The sequence below is a fragment of the Rhinoraja longicauda genome, chromosome 44, assembly GCF_053455715.1.
Source record: "Rhinoraja longicauda isolate Sanriku21f chromosome 44, sRhiLon1.1, whole genome shotgun sequence".
Classification (NCBI taxonomy): domain Eukaryota; kingdom Metazoa; phylum Chordata; class Chondrichthyes; order Rajiformes; family Arhynchobatidae; genus Rhinoraja; species Rhinoraja longicauda.
In genome coordinates, this window is record NC_135996.1 from 7710349 (window position 1) to 7729845 (window position 19497).

The following is a 19497-nucleotide window of genomic DNA, read 5'->3' on the forward strand; positions in this document are numbered from 1 at the left end:
CCATCCCCACACTTTTCTGTGGGATCCGTGACCCATTTAACCGCTGAGTTGATTGCCTGTCAAACGGCGAGCAGAAACGTGAGCCGTGGCGCGGCGCTGGCGCGGAGGGGCGAGGAGGGCTTTGCTGGGAGAGAGGTGATATTTGAGCAGAGCCGCCGAGGCTCCAGACAAACGCCTCCTTTGACAGGCGCGGGTTAATCGCCGGCTTCAACCGCAAGACAATGGCACAGAGAACAATCAGACACAAACACGGGACAGGGCAGAGAAAGGCGGCCCTTGTCTTGTGGCTCTGGGGACACAGGCCACGTCCGCCCGATAACAATAGACACAGCCCGAGGGGCCGCGTAAACACTTGTCAGTCTAAAGCAGCCACACACAGCGAGAGACCGAGCGCAGGGTTTGTGAGACGCTCGCAAGGCACGGGCAGCCGCCGCTCCCCCAGGGCCTATTTGCCCCCTCCCCCCACCAAACACCAAGGGGACCTGGTAGAGGTAAGCGAGGGCGCGATGGAAGGGGAGGGGAGGGAGGGTGGGCGGAGAGAGGGAGGGTTGGGTGAGGGCTTGGAGTCTGGGGCTGTAAGTGAAGAATGGATGGGGGGGTGTTAATTTGGCGAAGGGCGGGTGGGCATTGGCATAGAGGTGAGTGGTCGTTCGGACGTTGGGTGGGGGGGAGTTGGGACTGGGGGGTGGGCATTGGCATAGAAGTGAGTAGTCGTTCGGACGTTGGGTGGGGGTAGTTGGGACTGGGGGGTCGGCATTAGCATAGAGGTGAGTAGTCGTTCGGACGTTGGGTGGGGGTAGATGGGACTGGGGGGTGGGCATTGGAGATAGAGGTGGGTAGTGCATCGGGGGTATGGCCGGGTAGTTTAGGGCGTGGTGTATGGATGAGCATTGGGGTGGGCTTGAGGATGGGATGGGATGGTTTTGGACATGGTGTGTGTTTTGACTTTAGTGTAGTGGGATATGGAAAGAAAGCAGGAGCGGGTTACTGATTGTGGATGATCAGCCATGATCATATTGAATGACGGTGCTGGCTCGTAGGGCCGAATGGCCTACACATGCACCTGTTTTCTATGTTTCTATGATTCTAGTGGTGCGGGGTAGTTGGGACGTAGGGTTACGGTGTGGGTGGTCTTTGGGTTAGAGAGGGGGTCTCTAGTTTAGAGGTAGGTGGGTGGTGGATTGGAGGTAGGGTGCGGGTAGTTTGGACAGGGGTTGTGATGAGCTTTCGGATGGAGGTGGGTCTAGGGTAGAGCTGGTTTCGAGGTGGGTTAGGGGTATAGGGATCAGGTGGGTGGGCTTTGGGCCGTGCTGTCGTGTGGCCCTGATGAGGTGCGGCGTTGGGTCCCGCTGGCCAATGGCGTATTGCTAGTTTGAGTAACGGCGCAGGGATGAGATGTGGGATGGGGTGGACAGTTGGGTCCGGGTAGGTGGGAGGGGGGGGGGGGGGGTAGGCATGAGCTCCGGGTGTATGGTGTAGGGCGAGGATTGGGGGGGCGGGGCGGTGGATAAGGTGTCGGGGTGGGGTGAATGTAGGGTCAGGTTGGGAGAGGTTGCAGGGACACGTGGGATAGGATTGTTGGATCCAGATGGGAAGTGGCGTCGGGTCCGGAAGGGAACGGATGTTATTGGTGCGGTGAATGGTGTCGGATGAGAGCGCGGGGTGGTTTGGAAAGCAACTGTGCGACGGTGTAGGGTTGGGGTCGGAAGGGTGGGACATTGGTTAGGGTTGGCTGATTGTGTTGGAGGTGGGGAGGTTGTCTGTGAGATATGGCGGTGATTTGGCGAACGGGTGAGCGGGCACTGGGCCGGCGCTTGGTTTCCTGGATGGACTTGGGTTGTGTCGAGGGATGGAAATGTTTGAAGTGTGTGAGGGTGGGTCTCAGGTTGTGTGGGTTGAGGTTGAGTTGAGGTTAAGTTGGAGACGGCGTAGATTGAGTTTGGGATGGATTTAAGGGATTGGCAATAACGATTGGGATTGGGTTCGCGTAAGGATGGTTTGGGGGGGAATTGCGATACCGAGCAAGGGAGAGGCAGGAACGAGATGGCCTGATCTGTGGACACCGATATTAACTTCTTCCTCGCCAGGCCGCCGCAGTCCCTATCCCCCCCACCCCCCCGGGCGCCGGGCAGTGCAGCTCCGCTCTCGGAGCTCAGGAACCGGGCAGCGGTCCCGCCGGTGACTCAGCCTCGGCCCCCGTCCCGCCCGCACCGAGACCCCCATGAGGACGCTGCTCCTGCTGTTGACGCTGGCTCATGGCTCGTCCCTGGCCTCCGCTGGACCCGTCTACTACACCGCCCAGGGCGGGCGCTACGCCGAGGATCCACGGCACCGCATCCGCGGAGACCAAGGTACCGCCGCCGCCACCTCCACCGCCGCCTGCCGGGCCCGGACCTCTCCTCGCCACCTCCACCGCTGCCTGCCGGGCCCGGACCTCTCTCGGCCACCCCTCCCCGCATTCTTTCTACCTGCATGCCCCGATCTCACACCTAATGTTCAACGACACCTCTCGTGTTGTACATCAAAGCGAGGAGGATAGATGTGCGATGCAAAGAGACACTCGGCCCATCGAGCTTATTCTACATTCATTCCCGCCGACTCCCAATTACCCCTCACCCCCCCCCCCCCCCTCATCCACAACCCATCCAAACCGGCGCCAGAGTGGCGCAGCTGGTAGAACCGCGGCCTTCCAGCACCAGAGACTCAGGTTAGATCCTGACCTCGGGTGCTGTGTGTGTGAGCGTGTGTGTGAGCGTGCGTGTGTGTGTTGTGTGTGTGTGTGTGCGTGCGTGTGTGTGTGAGCGTGTGTGTTTGTGTGTGTGTTTGTGTGTGTGTGTCCGTGTGTGTGTATGTGCGTATGTGAGCGTGTAAGCGTGTGTGTGTGTGTGTGTGTGTATGTGCGTATGTGAGCGTGTAAGCGTGTGTGTGTGTGTTTGTGTTTGTATATGTGTGTGTGCGTGTGTGTGTGTGTAGTTTGCACGTGTCTCCCCGTTACCGCGTGGGTTTCCTCCGAGTGCTCCGATTTCCCCCCACATCCCAACGAAGTGCGGGTTTGTAGGTTAATTGTCCCTCTGTCACCCCCCCCCCCCCCCCCCCCTCGGGTGTAGGGAGTGGGTGGGATAACATAGGACTAGTGTGAATAGGTGATGGATGGTCGGCGCGGACACAGTGGTCCGAAGGGCCTGTTTCCATGCTGTGTCTCCAAACTCTATATGACGGGAAAATATTCGTCAAAAGGTGGACAAGTCTTGAGTTCACCACACAAGGAATGAGCCTCTCGCAGTGAATCAGATTAATAGAGTTAATGCGGGCGGCGGTAGAGTTGCTGCCACACAGCACCAGAGACCTGGGTTCGACACAGACTACGGCCGCTGCCTGTACGGAGTTTGTACGTTCTCCCCGTGACCTCGTGGGTTTTCCCCGGGTGTTCCGGGTACTTCCCACACGCCTAAGACGCACTGGTTTGTTTGTGGGCTAATTGGCTTGGTATGATTGTAAATTGTCCACAGTATGTAGTTTTGTGGTCGTGTGCGGGGACCGCTGGTCGGCGCGGACCCGGTGGGCCGAAGGGCGTGTTTCCGTGCTATATCTCTAAAACGAAAGGGTTCTACAGGATTATAACTGACCCTTCAGTTTATCGCTTCTGCACCGACCATGATGCCGCTCCACATGGATCCATTTGCCTGCTTCATTCCATATCTCCCTCTACTCGCCTCATTCAAGTTTCATAAGGTCAAGTCAAGTCAAGTCAAGTCAAGTTTGTTTGTCACATATTTATACAAGATGTGCAGTGAAATGAAAGTGGCAACGCCTGCGGGTTGTGCTAAACGACAAAACAGAATAGAAAAAAAAGTTTTTAACGCAAAAGATAAATGAATACAGTAAATTAAATGAGTCCCTGGTGATATGAGTTAACAGTCCTGACGGCCTGTGGGAAGAAACTCCGTCTCATCCTCTCTGTTTTCACAGCGTGACAGCGGAGGCGTTTGCCTGACCGTAGCAGCTGGAACAGTCCGTTGCTGGGGTGGTAGGGGTCCCCCATAATGTTGCTGGCTCTGGATCTGCACCTCCTGATGTATAGGTCCTGCAGGGGGGCGAGTGTAGTTCCCATAGTGCGTTCAGCCGAACGCACTACTCTCTGCAGGGCCTTCCTGTCCTGGGCAGAGCTGTTCCCAAACCAGATTGAGATGTTCCCGGCCAAGATGCTCTCTACAGCCCTAAGGTCATAAGGTCATAAGTGATAGGAGCTGAATTAGCCCATTCGGCCCATCGTCTACTCCGCCATTCAATCGTGGCTGATCTATCTCTCCCTCCTGCCTTCTCCCCGTAACCGCTGACACCCGCACTAATCAAGAATCTATCTATCTTTGCTTTAAAAATATCCATTGATTTGGCCTCCACAGACCTCCAATGAATTCCATAGATTCACCACCCTCTGACTAAAAAAAATTCTTCTCATCTCCATCCAAAAGAACGTCCTTTAATTTCGACGCTGTGACCGCTAGTCCTAGATTCTCCCACGAGTGAAAACATCATCACCACATCCACTCCATCCAAGTTTCTGTCCAAATGCTTCTTAGATGTCGCTGCTGTTCCTGCCTGCATCTCCAGACACCAACTACCCTGCGTGTGGACAAGTCCTTTAGTCCTCAGACCCGCTTTCATCTCCTTCCTTCCCACCTTAAACCGACGCCACAGTAGTTGACACAGTGGGACCTATCCGGTCTATGCCCCCTCGTGGTGTTATTATGTCACCCCTCAGCCCCCTTCGTTCCATCGGGAAACAGACCCAGCATATCCAGGGGACAGATGGTCAGATGTTCCCTCTCCAGGGACACGCGAGCACGGACCAAGGCCCGGAAGAGGGGCCGATTGCCGGCTCTGATGTGACCATCGACGACCCGCTGCCTAGACCCGCGAATGGCCACCTTGGCCAGGGCCAGTGGCAAACCGTCAGGGAGATCCCACTCTCCCAATCGACCCTCCCCACTCCCTGCCTTGGAACAGAGGGGGTGGGGTCGCTCTGTTGGTGAGGAATGATATTCACTCCCTTGCAAGGGGTGACATAGAATCAGGAGATGTAGAATCAGTATGGATAGAAATGAGGAATTGTAAGGGTAAAAAGACCCTAATGGGAGTCATCTACAGTTATCTACAAGCCCAAACACCAGAATCGTGGGACTAAAATGCAACCAAAACTTGAGGAGCAGCCCCTTCAGATACGCGTACAGGGGCGGCAACCTCTCTCCCTCTCTGTGTACACGTGGAACACGTGGAACCCGGCATCTTCCTCGCCGCACAAGTTACAGGCGGCTGGCGAGTCCGTGAACCGGCTCAATTATTTATTACACACCACAGCTCTGTGCAACTCTCTCCACCCCAGTTCCCCGATGGGGGATTTCACTCTGTGTGCGTCTGGCCCCGGTCGTGTGTAGGAAACAACTGCAGATGCTGGTTTAAATCGAAGGTAGACGCTGAATGCCGGAGTAACTCGGCGGGACAGGCAGCAACTAGAAACATAGAAACATAGAAAGATAGAAAATAGGTGCAGGAGGACGCCATTCGGCCCTTCGAGCCAGCACCGCCATTCATTGTGATCATGGCTGATCATCCACAATCAGCAACCCGTGCCTGCCTTCTCCCCATACCCCTTGATTACACTAACCTCTAGAGTTCTATCTAACTCTCTCTTAAATCCATCCGGTGATTTGGCTTCCACTGCCCTCTGTGGCAGAGAATTCCACAAATTCACAACTCTCTGGGAGAAAAAGTTTCTTCTCACCTCAGTTTTAAATGGCTCCCCTTTATTCATAGACTGTGTGGCCCCTGGTTCTGGGCTCCCCCAACATTGGGAACATTTTTCCTGCATCTAGCTTGTCCAAACCTTTTATAATTTTATATGTTTCTATAAGATCCCCTCTCATCCTTCTAAACTCCAGTGAATACAAGCCTAACTCCAGTGAATACAATCCTAACTCCAGTGAATACAAGCCCAACTCCAGTGAATACAAGCCTAACTCCAGTGAATACAAGCCTAACTCCAGTGAATACTAGCCTAACTCCAGTGAATACTAGCCTAACTCCGGTGAATACTAGCCTAACTCCGGTGAATACAAGCCTAACTCCAGTGAATACAAGCCTAACTCCAGTGAATACAAGCCTACGCTCCAACTCTGGAGAGAAGGAATGGGTGACGTTTCGGGAGCTTCACTCTGTGTCCGATCTCGTGCCGTCACTCGGTTAGGGGAGCCCCCCAAAATCCTGACCCTCTCTCCCCGCTGTCATGCAGCCGTGTTGGGGTACATCCGCTACCTGGAGAACTCCGGACCGAGCGTCGTGACTTCGCGGCGAGGCGCCAACGCCACGCTGCCGTGCCGCATGCGCTTCGTGCCCAGCGGATACCGGGTGAAGTGGGTGAAGATGAACGGGTCGCCGCGGGAGAACATCGTGCTGGTGGGCAACAGTCACCAGCAGAAGGGGTACGGGGCGTTCGCCCGCCGTGCGTCGCTGCGCCGCCTGGACAGATACGACGTATCCCTCCTGCTGCTCGACGTGAGGCTGGAGGATGCGGGCAAGTTCAAGTGCGAACTCATCAACGGGGTGGACGACGAAGCGGCCGAGCTGGAGCTGCAGCTGGACGGTAGGAGTGCCGCAGGCCGCTCGGCCCCTCTGACCCGTGCCACCCACTCCACTCACGCAGACACCGATCTCCTAATATGCGACTGTTCCCTCCCCGTCTATATAACCCCCTCCCCTCCGGCCCCCTCCACCCCCATCCCCGTCTCTGTAACCCCCCTCCCCTCCCCCCAGCCCCCCATCCCCGTCTCTGTAACCCCCTCCCCTCCGGCTCCTACAGCCCCCCCTCCCCATCTCTGTAACCCCCTCCCCTTCGACTCCTACACCCCAACGTTACTTTCCTGCTGCTGTCACACACAATTCCCCGTCTATATAGCCCCCTCCCCTCCGGCCCCCACACCCCCTCTCTCCGTCTCTGTAACCCCCTCCCCTCCCCCCTACACTCCCCTTCCCATCTCTGTAACCCCCTCCCCCCCACACCCCCTCTCCCCGTCTTTGTAACCCCCTCCCCCCAACCCCCCCTCTCCCCGTCTCTGTACCCCTCCGGCCCCTGAACCCCCCTCCCCGTTTCTGTAACCCCCTCCCCTCCCCCCTACACCCCCCCCATCCCGTCTCTGTAACCCCTCCCCTCCCCCTACACCAATCTCCCCGTCTCTGTAACGCCCTCCCTCCCATACACACCCCTTCCCGTCTCTGTAACCCCTCCCCTCCCCCTACACCCCCTCCCCGTCTTTGTAACCCCCTCCCCGTCTCTGTAACCCCCTCCCCTCCGGCTCCTAAGCCCACTCTCCCCGTCTCTGTAACCCCCTACCCTCCCCCCACACCCCCCTTCCCGTCTGCTGCTGTCACACACAATTCCCCGTCTATATAGCCCCCTCCCCTCCGGCCCCCACACCCCCTCTCTCCGTCTCTGTAACGCCCTCACCGCGGTGACATTACAACGGCGGCCCGTCTGTTTGCCAGGTGTGGTGTTCCCGTACCAGCCGAGGAAGGGCCGCTACCAGTTCAACTACCACCAGGCCGTGCGAGCGTGTCAGGGCCAGGACGCGCGGATCGCGACCTTCGAGCAGCTCTTCCAAGGTGAGGGGCCGAACGGCCGGAGAGTTACGCACTGCTCACCCCCATCCCAACCACCCCCCCCCCCCCGCCGCTCACTCCCCAGCCCCAACCCGGGATCGATCCGGACCTCGGGTGCTGTCTGTGTGGAGGTTGCACGTTCTCCCCGGCGCTCCCTCAGTATCACCCATCCCACCGAGCGGCGCTCCCTCACCGCCCCTGCCGCCGAGCCGCGCTCTCTCGGTATCACCCGTCCCACCGAGCGGCGCTCCCTCACCGCCCCCCCCCCCCCCCCACAGTGCGGCGCTCCCTCAATAGTACCCCTCCCACAGTGCGGGGCTCCCTCAATATCACCCCTCCCACAGTGCAGCGCTCCCTCAGTATCACCCATCCCACCGAGCGGCGCTCCCTCGCCGCTCCTCCCACAGTGCGGTGCGCTATCGATATCACTCCTCCCACCGAGCGGCGCTCCCTCACCGCCCCTCTCAGCGCGTCCACCCCTCCCGCGGTGCGGCGCTCCCTCGACATTTACTCTTTCCCCCCACAGTTTGGCATGTAATCTCTCCCCGCCGGTAAAAATAGGGACTGAGCGCCGCCCCGCGCCCGTGACTGCGGGTGGGACCGGGTCTTGTCTGACGCACTCACACGGCTCTCCAACCCCCTCCCCACCCCCTCCATCTCCCCCCGCCCTCTCCTTCTCCGCACAGAGTGGCAGCGGGGGCTGGAGTGGTGTAACGCCGGCTGGCTGGAGGACGGTAGTGTGCAGTACCCGGTGACACTGCCGCGAGACCCCTGCGGCGGCCGCCACCTCCCACCCGGCATCAGAAGCTACGGACCGCGCAACAAACAGCGAGACCGCTTCGACACCTACTGCTTTACGTCTAGCATGAAAGGTAACCGCTTCCCCCCCGCACCTCACCCCCCCCCCCCACCTAACCCCCCCGCACCTCATCCCCCCACCTCATCCCGCCCCCGCACCTCACCCCCCGCACCTCACCCCCCCCCCCCACCTCACCCCCCACCTGAACCCCCCACCTCACCCCCTCACCTCACACCCCCCCCCACCTCACCCCCCCCCACCCCCACCTCATCCCCCCACCTCACCCCCCCATCCCCTTCCCCCACCTCACACCCCCTCACCCCCCTCCCTCCCACCTCACCCCCCCCCACCTCACCCCCACCTCACCCCCCCACCCCCCTCCCTCCCATCTCCCCCCCACACCCTTCCCCCGACCTCAGACCCCCCGCTCCCACCTCCCCCCCTTAACCCCCTCCCCCCACCTCACCCCCCTCCCCCGCTCCCATCCGCCATCTGGGGAGGGTTATGAGGTCATAAGGTCTTACGTCATAGGAACAGAATTAGGCCATTCGGACCATCAAGTCCACTCCGCCATTCAATCATGGCTGATCTCTCTCTCCCTCCTAACCCCATTCTCCCGCCTCCCCACAACCCCTGACACCCGCACTGATCGAGAATCCTGATCTGATCGAGGTTTAATCCTGATCTTGGGTGCTGCCGGTGTGGAGTTTGCACGTTCTCCACGTGACCACGTGGGTTTCCTCCGGGTGTTCCAATTTTCCGCTACATCCCAAAGACGTGCGGGAGCGTGAGCTAACCTGCAGAGTGTGGGAGAAAAACGGGAGCACCCGCAGAAAATCCACGCGGTCACGGGGAGAACGTACAGACAGCATCCGTAGTCAGGATCGAACCCGGGTGTCCGGCGCTGTGAGGCGGCAGCAACTCCACCCGCTGCGCCACCGTGTGCCAGGAAATTGGAGAGAACGAAGAAGGCTCAGCGTAGGTGGAAGTTTGAGGGACTCGGTGGAAAGAAGTGCCGGTTTTTGTTTTACACAATGTTCCCATTGGCGAGGGCCAACGTGAACGTCAAATAATCTGCTGGAAAAACTCAGCGGGTCACACAAGGCCAAGGATAAACGTCCATCTCAACGTTACTTTCCTGCTGCTGTCGTGTCGCACACAATCTAATTCCGTCTTGATTTCAACCTTCAATGTATCAATTTCATGGCATCCATATTCCTCTGGGTGAGAAATGCCTCCTCGTGTTAGTTTAAATACGGACTATGCCCCATAATTCTACATCCCCCAGCCCAAACAGAACAAGGTCACCATGTCTGCTTTGAAGAATATTAACAATGGGCTAAGAGAAAGTGCATTCAGGAATGCAGATCAACCCACCAGGATCCTAGCAAGTGGGAGAGGGAGGGAAAGGTCGCTCAGCAACTCCATATGACACGATTGAATGAGCTGTGGTCGCGGAGAGACTGGACTATGCTATGATATGGTACGGTACTCTATTTGTGACCTGTACCGAGCTACAATGAAAATCGTTTCTGAATACAGTTCAGTACAAATATACATCAGCACTTAGATACATATTAGACACGCATTTCAGATACAGCACAAGTGTGTAGCAGTGTAGGAAAATAAATGCAGATGCTGGTACAAATCGAAGGTATCACAAAATGTTGGAGTAACTCAGCGGGTCAGGCAGCATCTAGGAGAGAAGGAATGGGTGACGTTTCGGGTCGAGACCCTTCTTCAGACTGAAGTGTGTAGCAGTAGTACACCGAGACAGTATCTCGACGAGAGGACCTCGACGCGTTACTATTGCGCAGAGCTAGTATGGGACTCGATGGGCCGAGGGGTCTCCTGTGCGTGATATCCCTCCGGGACCTCCAGGAAAGCCACCATTGTGGCTGGAAGTCAAGTCTTAGCCGGTTGCCGGCCAGAGTGGCTGACTGACTCCGCGCAACGGAACGGGTTCTTGAAGGCCGGCTGATAGAGTGGACGTGGAGAGGATGTTTCCACTAGTGGGAGAGTCTAGGACCAGAGGGAACAGCCTCAGAATAAAAGATCGCACCTTTAAAATTGTGATGGAGAGTTAGATATGTCACCATGGAGTTGTGAAATCTGTGGAATGCATTACCACATACGGCTGTGGAGGCAAAGCAATTTGGGTATTTTTGAAACAAATATCGAAAGATGTTTGATTAACAAAGGAGGCGAGGTTACGGGGAGAACATAGAAACGTAGAAACATAGAAAATAGGTGCAGGAGGAGGCCATTCGGCTCTTCGAGGCAGCACCGCCATTCATTGTAATCATGGCTGATCGTCCACAATCAGTAACCCGTATCTGCCTTCTCCCCATATCCCCTGATTCCACTAGCCCCTAGAGCTCTGTCTAACTCTCTCTTAAATCCATCCAGTGATTTGGCCTCCACTGCCCTCTGTGGCAAAGAACTCCGCAAATTCACAACTCTCTGGGTGAAAAAAGTTCCTTCTCACCTCAGTTTTAAATGGCCTCCCCTTTATTCTAAGACTGTGTGACCCCTGGTTCTGGACTCCCCCAACATTGGGAACATTTTTCCTGCATCCAGCTTTAAAATCCTTTTATAGATTTTATAAAAACCTTTTATAGATTTTTAGAGATACAGCGCCGGAAACAGGCCCTTCGGCCCACCGAGTCCGCGCCGCCCAGCGATCCCCGCACATTAACACTAGGGACAATTTTTACATTTACCCCAGTCAATTAACCTACATACCTGTACGTGTTTGGAGTGTGGGAGGAAACCGAAGACCTCGGAGAAAACCCACGCAGGTCACGGGAAGAACGTACAAACTCCGTACAGACGGAGCCCTTAGTCAGGATCGAACCTGAGTCACCGGCGCTGCATTCGCTGTAAGGCAGCAACTCTACCGCTGCCCCTTATAATTGTATACGTCTCTATAAGATCCCCTCTCATACTTCTAAACTCCAGTGAATACAAGCCTACAAGAGAATACAAGAGAAGGCTGGAGAATGGGGTTGAGAAGGGAAAATAGATCACCCATGATTGAGTGGGAGATTGAACTCAATGGGCTGAATGGCCTAAGTCTTGTCGTTGGCGTCTGGACTCTTGTCCTGGCGTCTTGTGTCCAGCGGCGGCGCTGCGGAGACATTGAGGGATGCTCCGCTGAGAAAGGTGGGCAACAGCGCCACCGGCTGGAGAAACACAGAAACATGGAGCCAGCACCGCCATTCAATATGATCATGGTTGATCACCCTAAAGCAGTACCTCGTTCCGGCTTTTTCCCCCATATCCCTTGATTCCCAAATCTAACTCCCTCTTGAAAACATCCATTGAATTGGCTTCCACTGCCTTCTGTGGCAGAGAATTCCACAGATTCGCAACTCTCTGAGTTTTTCCGTATTTGGTCCTTATTTGGTCCTTATGTTTTTCCTTATTTGGTCTCCAAATTTGAGGAAGGATATTCTTGCTATTGAGGGACGTGCAGCGTAGGTTTACTAGGTTAATTCCCGGAATGGCGGGATATCATATGTTGAAAGACAGGAGCGGCTAGGCTTGTATACACTGGAATTTAGAAGGATGAGAGGGGATTTTACCGAAACATATAAGATTATTAAGGGATTGGACATGTTAGAGGCAGGAAACATGTTCCCAATGTTGGGGGAGCCCAGAACCAGGGGCTACAGTTTAAGAATAAGGGGTAGGTCATTTAGAACGGAGATGAGGAAAAACTTTGTTAGTCAGAGAGTTGTAAATCTGTGGAATTTCACTGCATCAGAAGGCAGTGGAGGCCAATTCTCTGACTGCATTCAAGAGAGGGCTGGATAGAGCTATTATAAATAGCGGAGTCAGGGGGTATGGGGAGAAGGCAGGAACAGGGTACTGATTGAGAATGATCAGCCATGATCACATTGAATGGTGGTGCTGGCTCGAAGGGTCGAATGGCCTCCTCCTGCACCTATTGTCTATTGTCTATTGTCTTTTGTCATCTCTGTCCTAAATGGCTTACCCCTTATTCTTAAACTGTGAGCCGCAGGTTCTGGACTCCCCCAACATCCACAATATTTTTCTTGCATCTACCCTGTCCATTCCTCTAAGATTTTTTTTTCTGTTTCTATAAGATCCCTTCTCATCCAGCGAATACAAGCCCAGTCGACCCATTCTTTCATCATACGTTAGTTGTTGGGTACAACTATGTCCCCGATGTTGGGGAAGTCCAGAACCAAGGGTCACAGTTTAAGGATAAGGGGGAAGTCTTTTAGGACCGAGATGAGAAAGTTTTTTTTCACACAGAGAGTGGTGAATCTGTGGAAATTCTCTGCCACAGAAGGTAGTTGAGGCCAGTTCATTGGCTATATTTAAGAGGGAGTTAGATGTGGCCCTTGTGGCTAAAGGGATCAGGGGGTATGGAGAGAAGGCAGGTACAGGATACTGAGTTGGATGATCAGCCATGATCATATTGAATGGCGTGCGTACAGGCTCGAAGGCCGAATGGCCTACTCCTGCACCTATTTTCTATGTTTCTATGTTTCTATGTCCCGCCATCCCGGAATTAACCTGATGAACCTTTGGAAAGGACGCGACGACACGTTATCAGCCCCACGGCGTTCTCGGCCACACTGGCCCAGAGTGTGTGATGTCAGGCTGTAGAGGGAGTTTCTCTGTGTGTCTGACCCTCGGAGTGTGTGATGGGCCGCTGTACAGGTCGTTATCCCGGGTCTAACCGGTTCCATTTTGGTGTCCAGGTTACGTCTACTTCCGGAAGAACGCCCAGATGTTCGACTACCAGCGGGCAGTGAGCGCCTGCCGCAGCGAGGGGGCCTCCATCGCTAAGGTCGGGCAGCTCTACGCCGCCTGGAGCTTCTCCCGCCTGCACCGCTGCGAGCCGGGCTGGCTGGCCGACGGGAGCGTCCGCTTCCCCATCTCCTCCCCGCACCCCCAGTGCGGCGGCTCCGAGCCCGGGGGTCCGTAGCCACGGTTTCCCGAGCCTGGCGCGTCGGCAGTACGGCGTCTACTGCTACAAGTCGCGCTAGGCAGGCCCAGGTGTCAGCAGAGGAAGCTGGTATTCCTCCGGAGACTACACTGGATTCAAACCCAGAGAGACCACTCACCCCGTCTAGTCTGGGGGTGGGTGGCAGACACGATTAAGGCCACGTCTGTACAGTTCACTCTTCCCCGTTCAACCCCCCCACCCCCCTCCCCGACGCATGCCGCTCCGCGCCCATCAAAAAAGACCTAGCGCCTTCCACCGACCCTGAACCAAAGACCAGAGGGACAGAAGGTGACGAGGGGGGGGTGGTTGTAAATGAGGACGAGAGATCATTTAATCGTGGATTGTGTTCCCCGCTGTAACTCTAAGTCCATCACAACACGCACCGATCACAATACGCAGCCGTGTGTTCCAAAGCCGTGTCTTCTACCCCCCCCCCCCCACCCCGCCCCCCACCCCAACTATCGAGGGCCATTCGGTGACGTACAACGTCTCTATATTCCAGTCGTCAGTGGAGGACCGCGCTCTCCTGGTGGTGAGAGATGGACGAGGAACATAGCTTGGGTGGAAGTCCGAGTTTGTTGTTGATGATATCTTCCTGATAGACACAAGATGGGAAGGAATAACTCCAGCCGTTTGTGCCCTGTTTACAAAGGAGAAAGGTCTGAGGAAGGGTCCCGGCACGAAACGTCACCTATCCATGTCCTCCACAGATGCTGCCTGACCCGCTGAGTTACTCCAGCACTCTGTGAAACGTTACCTATCCATGTCCTCCAGAGATGCTGCCTGACCCGCTGAGTTACTCCAACAGTCTGTGAAACGTCACCTATCCATGTCCTCCACAGATGCTGCCTGACCCGCTGAGTTACTCCAGCACTCTGTGAAACGTCACCTATCCATGTTCTCCACAGATGCTGCCTGACCCGCTGAGTTACTCCAGAACTCTGTGCCTTTTGATCTGGTGTTCGGTCCCATCCCCCTCCCGACACACAGGCCACTGACCGCTATCGGAGCCAATCCCCACCCCGGTAGTGCCCACCCCATCCGTATATTGAAGCTCAACCTTCCTCTTTAGCCCTTCTCCGTCCTTGGTACATCGATCCTCACCCAACCCAGTTAGAGCGGATGCGAAGTGGATGGATACGTTGGGATTGTGAAGAGTGAGAGCGTCCGGGTTAATGGGAAAGCAACGGTCCATTGGTATTATAGGCATTGGAACCAAGTGGGAAGGGGTCGGGTACATTCGGGTTTAATGGAGTTTGATATATAGGAGCTGATTGTAGACTTTAGAAGGGCTCAACATCCGAGGACGCACACGCCACTGGAGATAAATGGGTCTACTGTGGATAGGGTGAACAGCTTTAAATACCTGGGAGTCCACATCACAGAGGATCTGACATGAACATCACACATTGCCGCACTGGTGAGTAAGGCAAATTACCACCTCAGACAGCTGAGGAAATTCAGAGTCTCTCTGAGGATCCTTCAATGCTTCTACTCTGGGCTGTAGAAAGCATCCTGTCCGGCAACATCACAGTCTGGTTTGGGAACAGCTCTGCCCAGGACAGGATGGCCCCTGCAGAGAGTAGTGCGTTCGGCTGAACGCACCATGGGAACTACACTCGCCCCCCTGCAGGACCTATACATCAGGAGGTGCAGATCCAGAGCCAGCAACATTATGGGGGACCCCTACCACCCCAGCAACGGACTGTTCCAGCTGCTACGGTCAGGCAAACGCCTCCGCTGTCACGCTGTGAAAACAGAGAGGATGAGACGGAGTTTCTTCCCACAGGACTGTTAACTCTCATATCACCGGGGACTAATTTAATTTACTGTATTAATTTATTTTTTGTGTGTTAAAATTTGTTTTGCTATTGTGTTTTGTAGTTTTGGCACAATCCGCAGGCGTTGCCACTTTCATTTCACTGCATATCTTGACAAACAAACTTGACTTGACTTGACTTGGGTAGAAGGGAAGGGGCTGAATCCATCGGCATTTGTACACTGGGATTACACAAATCAGTGGTTATGGGGAGAAGGCAGGAGCATGGGGTTAGGAAGGAGAGATAGATCAGCCGTGATTGAATGGCGGAGTAGATTCGATGGGCCGAATATGATTTGGGGCGTTTGGGTCCATTGGGATTGTGAATAGAGGAATGAACGTGAAAGATTGCGTTCAGTGGGATTGTGGACAGTGGGAGCGGATGGGAAGGCGTTTTGGGACCATTGGGAGTGGTGTAAGAAGCTTGCCTGTTGTTTTACGGGACATTGTGACGCTCCTCCCTGATCCAATAAAGTGCACAACTCAGCCCGCGTTACTTCACAAATTTTATTACAACTTGAAAGGAAAATGTTACAGATGGACGAGTCCAGAACCAGGGGCCACACACAGTCTTAGAATAAAGGGGAGGCCATTTAAAACTGAGGTGAGAAGGAACTTTTTCCACCCAGAGAGTTGTGAATTTGTGAAATTCTCTGCCACAGAGGGCAGTGGAGGTCAAATCACTGGATGGATTTAAGAGAGAGTTAGATAGAGTTATAGGGGCTAGTGGAATCAAGGGGTATGGGGGAGAAGGCAGGCACGGGTTATTGATTGTGGACGATCATCCACGATCACAATGAATGGCGGTGCTGGCTCGGAGGGCCGAATGGCCTCCTCCTGCACCTATTTTCTATGTTTCTATGTTTCTAGTTGAAATTGTTGAGTGGAAAACCCTTGACTCCCCCCCTTACCACCCCCCCCCCCTCTTCCCACGCCCCCTCCCCCCTCTCCGGGCTGGCGTTGTGTGCACATTTGTTGCTGAGATGTCACTAGATGGGCCGGTTTAGGGGGTGTCTGTGCGTGGAACGTCGCCCCACGGCGGCGCGCTACTGGAGAGCGAAGTCGCTGAAACTCCCACACACAACTCACCTCGTCGGAGGAAGAGGATGTTTTCCGTTGGTTTGGATGCGAGTGGAATCTCTTGTCACTCGTTGTCAGGGGTCGGACACTGGGAAGCTCCCTCTACCCCGTCCCATCACACACTCCCCGGGGTAGTGGGGGGGGGGGGGTCAGACACAGAGTGAACCTCCCTCTACCCCCGTCCCATCACACGCCAGCGATCACCTCGTACACTTGAACTATCCTACGCCACCAGGGCCAATTTTGTACCACTTACCGAAGCCAATTAACCCACAAATCTACACGTCGTCCGAGTGTGTGTGTGTGGGGGGGGGGGGGGGGGGGGGGGGGGGGGGAGACCGGAGCACCAGGGGGAAACCCCCACGCGGTCACGGGGAGAACGTACAAACTCTGTACAGACGGCACCGGTAGTCAGGATCGAACCCGGGTCGCTGTGAGGCGGCAACTCTACCTCTGCGCCGCCCCGCCATCGCTGGGATAGTGCCGGATTGGGTGGCGGCGATGGAGCTGAGACCGGGAGCTGTGTGAGGAGAGGGGGGGGGGGTGGGGGTTGGATCTGGACAACTGTTGGGGCTACCAAGCCTGGCCTGAAATCTCTGCTATTCCGCGCCCGGATGGGGAGGCGGTGGAGTGGGACGATGGCGACCTGGAGCGGCTTCGACGGTGGGGGGGAAGGGGAGGGGGGGGCGTGGGGGGAGGGGGTTGTGTGGGGGTGTGGGGGGGGTGTGGGGGGGAGGGATGTGGGGGGGGGGGGGGGAGTGTCCGGCAGACGAGGCTGTGGACACGGATCGCTCGGGAGGCCGCGGCGTTCGCCTCGTCCGGCGCTGAGGAGGGAATGCCAAGCACAGGCCGCGGCTCGCACACATGGGTTAATTAGTAAGGGAGGCGACTGCTGGGTCGATGCAGCGGCTCAGCGGGAACCGGCTCCGTGCTCGGACTCCGGGCCGGGCCTCCGGGGAGAGCGGCCTTCCTCCGCTGTCCGCAGGTCGCGAGGGGGTCCGGAGGCTGTGGGTCAGATCAGCGGACAACGATACGGTCACTGAGGGAACCAGCGTGGGTCAGACACAGAGTGAAGCTCCCTCGATGCCGCCCCGTCTCACACGTCTCTGGGGCCCGGTATTTAAAAACATAGATTTGACACCGCGCCTCCCTAAATGTGCGGCGATCCCTCACCTCTACACACCTCTCACCCCCCTCACCCCCACCCAACCCCTCATCCCCACCTACCCCCTCACCCCCACCCACCTCTCATCCCACCCCCCCCCCACACCCCACCCACCCCTCACCCCCACCCACCCCACACCCCCCACCCACCTCTCATCCCACCCCCCCCCACACCCCACCCACCGCTCACCCCCTCACCCCACCCACTCCACACCCCACCCTCTGCTCTCCCCCTCCCACCTCTCAACCCCACCCACCCTCACCACACCCACCCCCACCTTCCGACCCCTCACCCCACCCCCCTCACCCTACCCACCACTCACCCCCACCCAACCCCTCACCCCCACCCACCCCACACCCCACCCACCCCTCACCCCCACCCACCTCTCACCCCCACCCACCCCACACCCCACCCACCTCTCACCCCCCACCCACCACTCACTACACCCACCACTCACCCCCCACCCACCTCTCACCCCCACCCACCCCACACCCCACCCACCGCTCACCCCACCCACCCCACACCCCCACCCACCCCTCACCCCCACCCACCTCTCCCCCCCACCCACCCTTCACCCACCCCTCACGCATCAGCCACCCACCCCTCACCCCCCCCCCCCCCCACCGCTCATCCCACCCACCCCTCACCCATCCCACACCCCCACCCACCGTTTACCCCCACCCACCCCTCAGTCCTCCGGATGGGTCGGGCCTTACCTATGGTGCAGATAATCCTCGGCGTCTCCCAGCTGCCGTCGCCCCGACAGCGCACGATGGGCCGCTGTTGCTGCACGAAGCCGTCGCGGCACTCGTACCCTCACCACCGAGTCCACCGGGTACCGCGTCCTGACCTTGCCCAGAATCCGCGTCCTGGCGGGCACCGGCGGGAGCCGCAGGAACCTCCGCCGAGAGGGAGAGGGGGTGAGAGAGGGTGGAGGAGGTGGGTGGGGGAGGGGTGGGGGAGGGGTTGAGAGAGGGTGGGGGGGTGGGGGGTGGGGGTGGGGGAGGGGTGGAGGTGGGGGAGGGGTTGGGGAGGGATGGATGTGGGGGAGGGCGTGCGGGAGGGGTGGGGGAGGGGTTGGGGGAGGGGTGGAGGTGGAGGTGGGGGAGGGGTGGGGGAGGGGGTTGAGAGAGGGTGGGGGGTGGGTGGGGGGTGGGGGTGGGGGAGTGGTGGAGGTGGGGGAGGGGTTGGGGAGGGTGGATGTGGGGGAGGGCGTGGGGAGGGTGGGGGAGGGGTGGGGGAGGGGTAGCATCGGGAGCGGCAGGGAGGGCAGTATCACGGGGATGGGCGGAGGGGGAGAGGGCGGGAAGATGCATTGGGAGTATTTCCACAGAACGCGCTGCCCTGTGGCAGCGGAGGTGGGTGAGGGAGAAGGAGGTGGGTGGGTTCTTAGTTTGGGATGGGGGTTTGTGCTGGTGGTGGGATCTTGGTCCGCGCCCCGCTCCGCCGATCGCCCCCCCACCTCCCACCCACGCATTCGGTACTCACTGAGCGCCTTCTTACAGGTGAACGCGAGGAAGTAGTTACACGGAACATCGCTCCACTGACCGCCTTTATGCCAAATCATCACAAACGCAATTCTCCCCGGAGAGGAAGAAACTATCCGGCTGCCCGCTGTACCAGTTCTCGTAGAGCTGAGGGGTGTGTGTGGGGAGAGAGAGGGGGTTGGGGGGGGGGAGAGAAGGAAATATTAGCAGGGGGAATGAGGAATGATAGGAACTGGCCGTTCAGCCCCTTGAGTCCCTCACAAGAACAGGAGGATAGACAGGGTGCTGGAGTAACTCAGCGGGTCAGGCAGCATCTGTGGAGAACATGGATAGGTGACGTTTCACAGAGTGCTGGAGTAACTTAGCGGGTCAGGCAGCATCTGTTCGGGTCGGGCCATTGGACAATCTGAAACCTCACCTATTCCTTCTCTCCAGAGATGCTGCCTGATCTGCTGAGTTACATAGAAACATAGAAACATAGAAAATCGGTGCAGGAGTAGGCCGTTCGGC

General features: G+C 57.0%; 1 protein-coding gene and 1 long non-coding RNA gene across 2 annotated transcripts; one reads left to right on the forward strand and one right to left on the reverse strand.

Moving 5' to 3' along the window:
- Positions 1–365: 365 nt before the first annotated feature.
- On the forward strand, positions 366–15738 carry LOC144612283 (hyaluronan and proteoglycan link protein 2-like). Its single transcript, XM_078431852.1, is given in 7 exon segments — positions 366–491; positions 2088–2351; positions 6290–6640; positions 7540–7656; positions 8340–8525; positions 13189–13400; positions 13402–15738. Coding segments are annotated over 6 exon segments (1071 nt in total). The 5' UTR covers positions 366–491; positions 2088–2221; the 3' UTR covers positions 13477–15738.
- Positions 15739–15748: 10 nt separating this feature from the next.
- LOC144612284 (uncharacterized) lies at positions 15749–19129 on the reverse strand. Its single transcript, XR_013549653.1, has 3 exons — positions 18989–19129; positions 18217–18399; positions 15749–17340 (listed from the first exon to the last, which is right to left on the reverse strand). It is a non-coding gene; the product is annotated as an uncharacterized LOC144612284 (long non-coding RNA).
- Between the last annotated feature and the right edge of the window lie 368 nt (positions 19130–19497).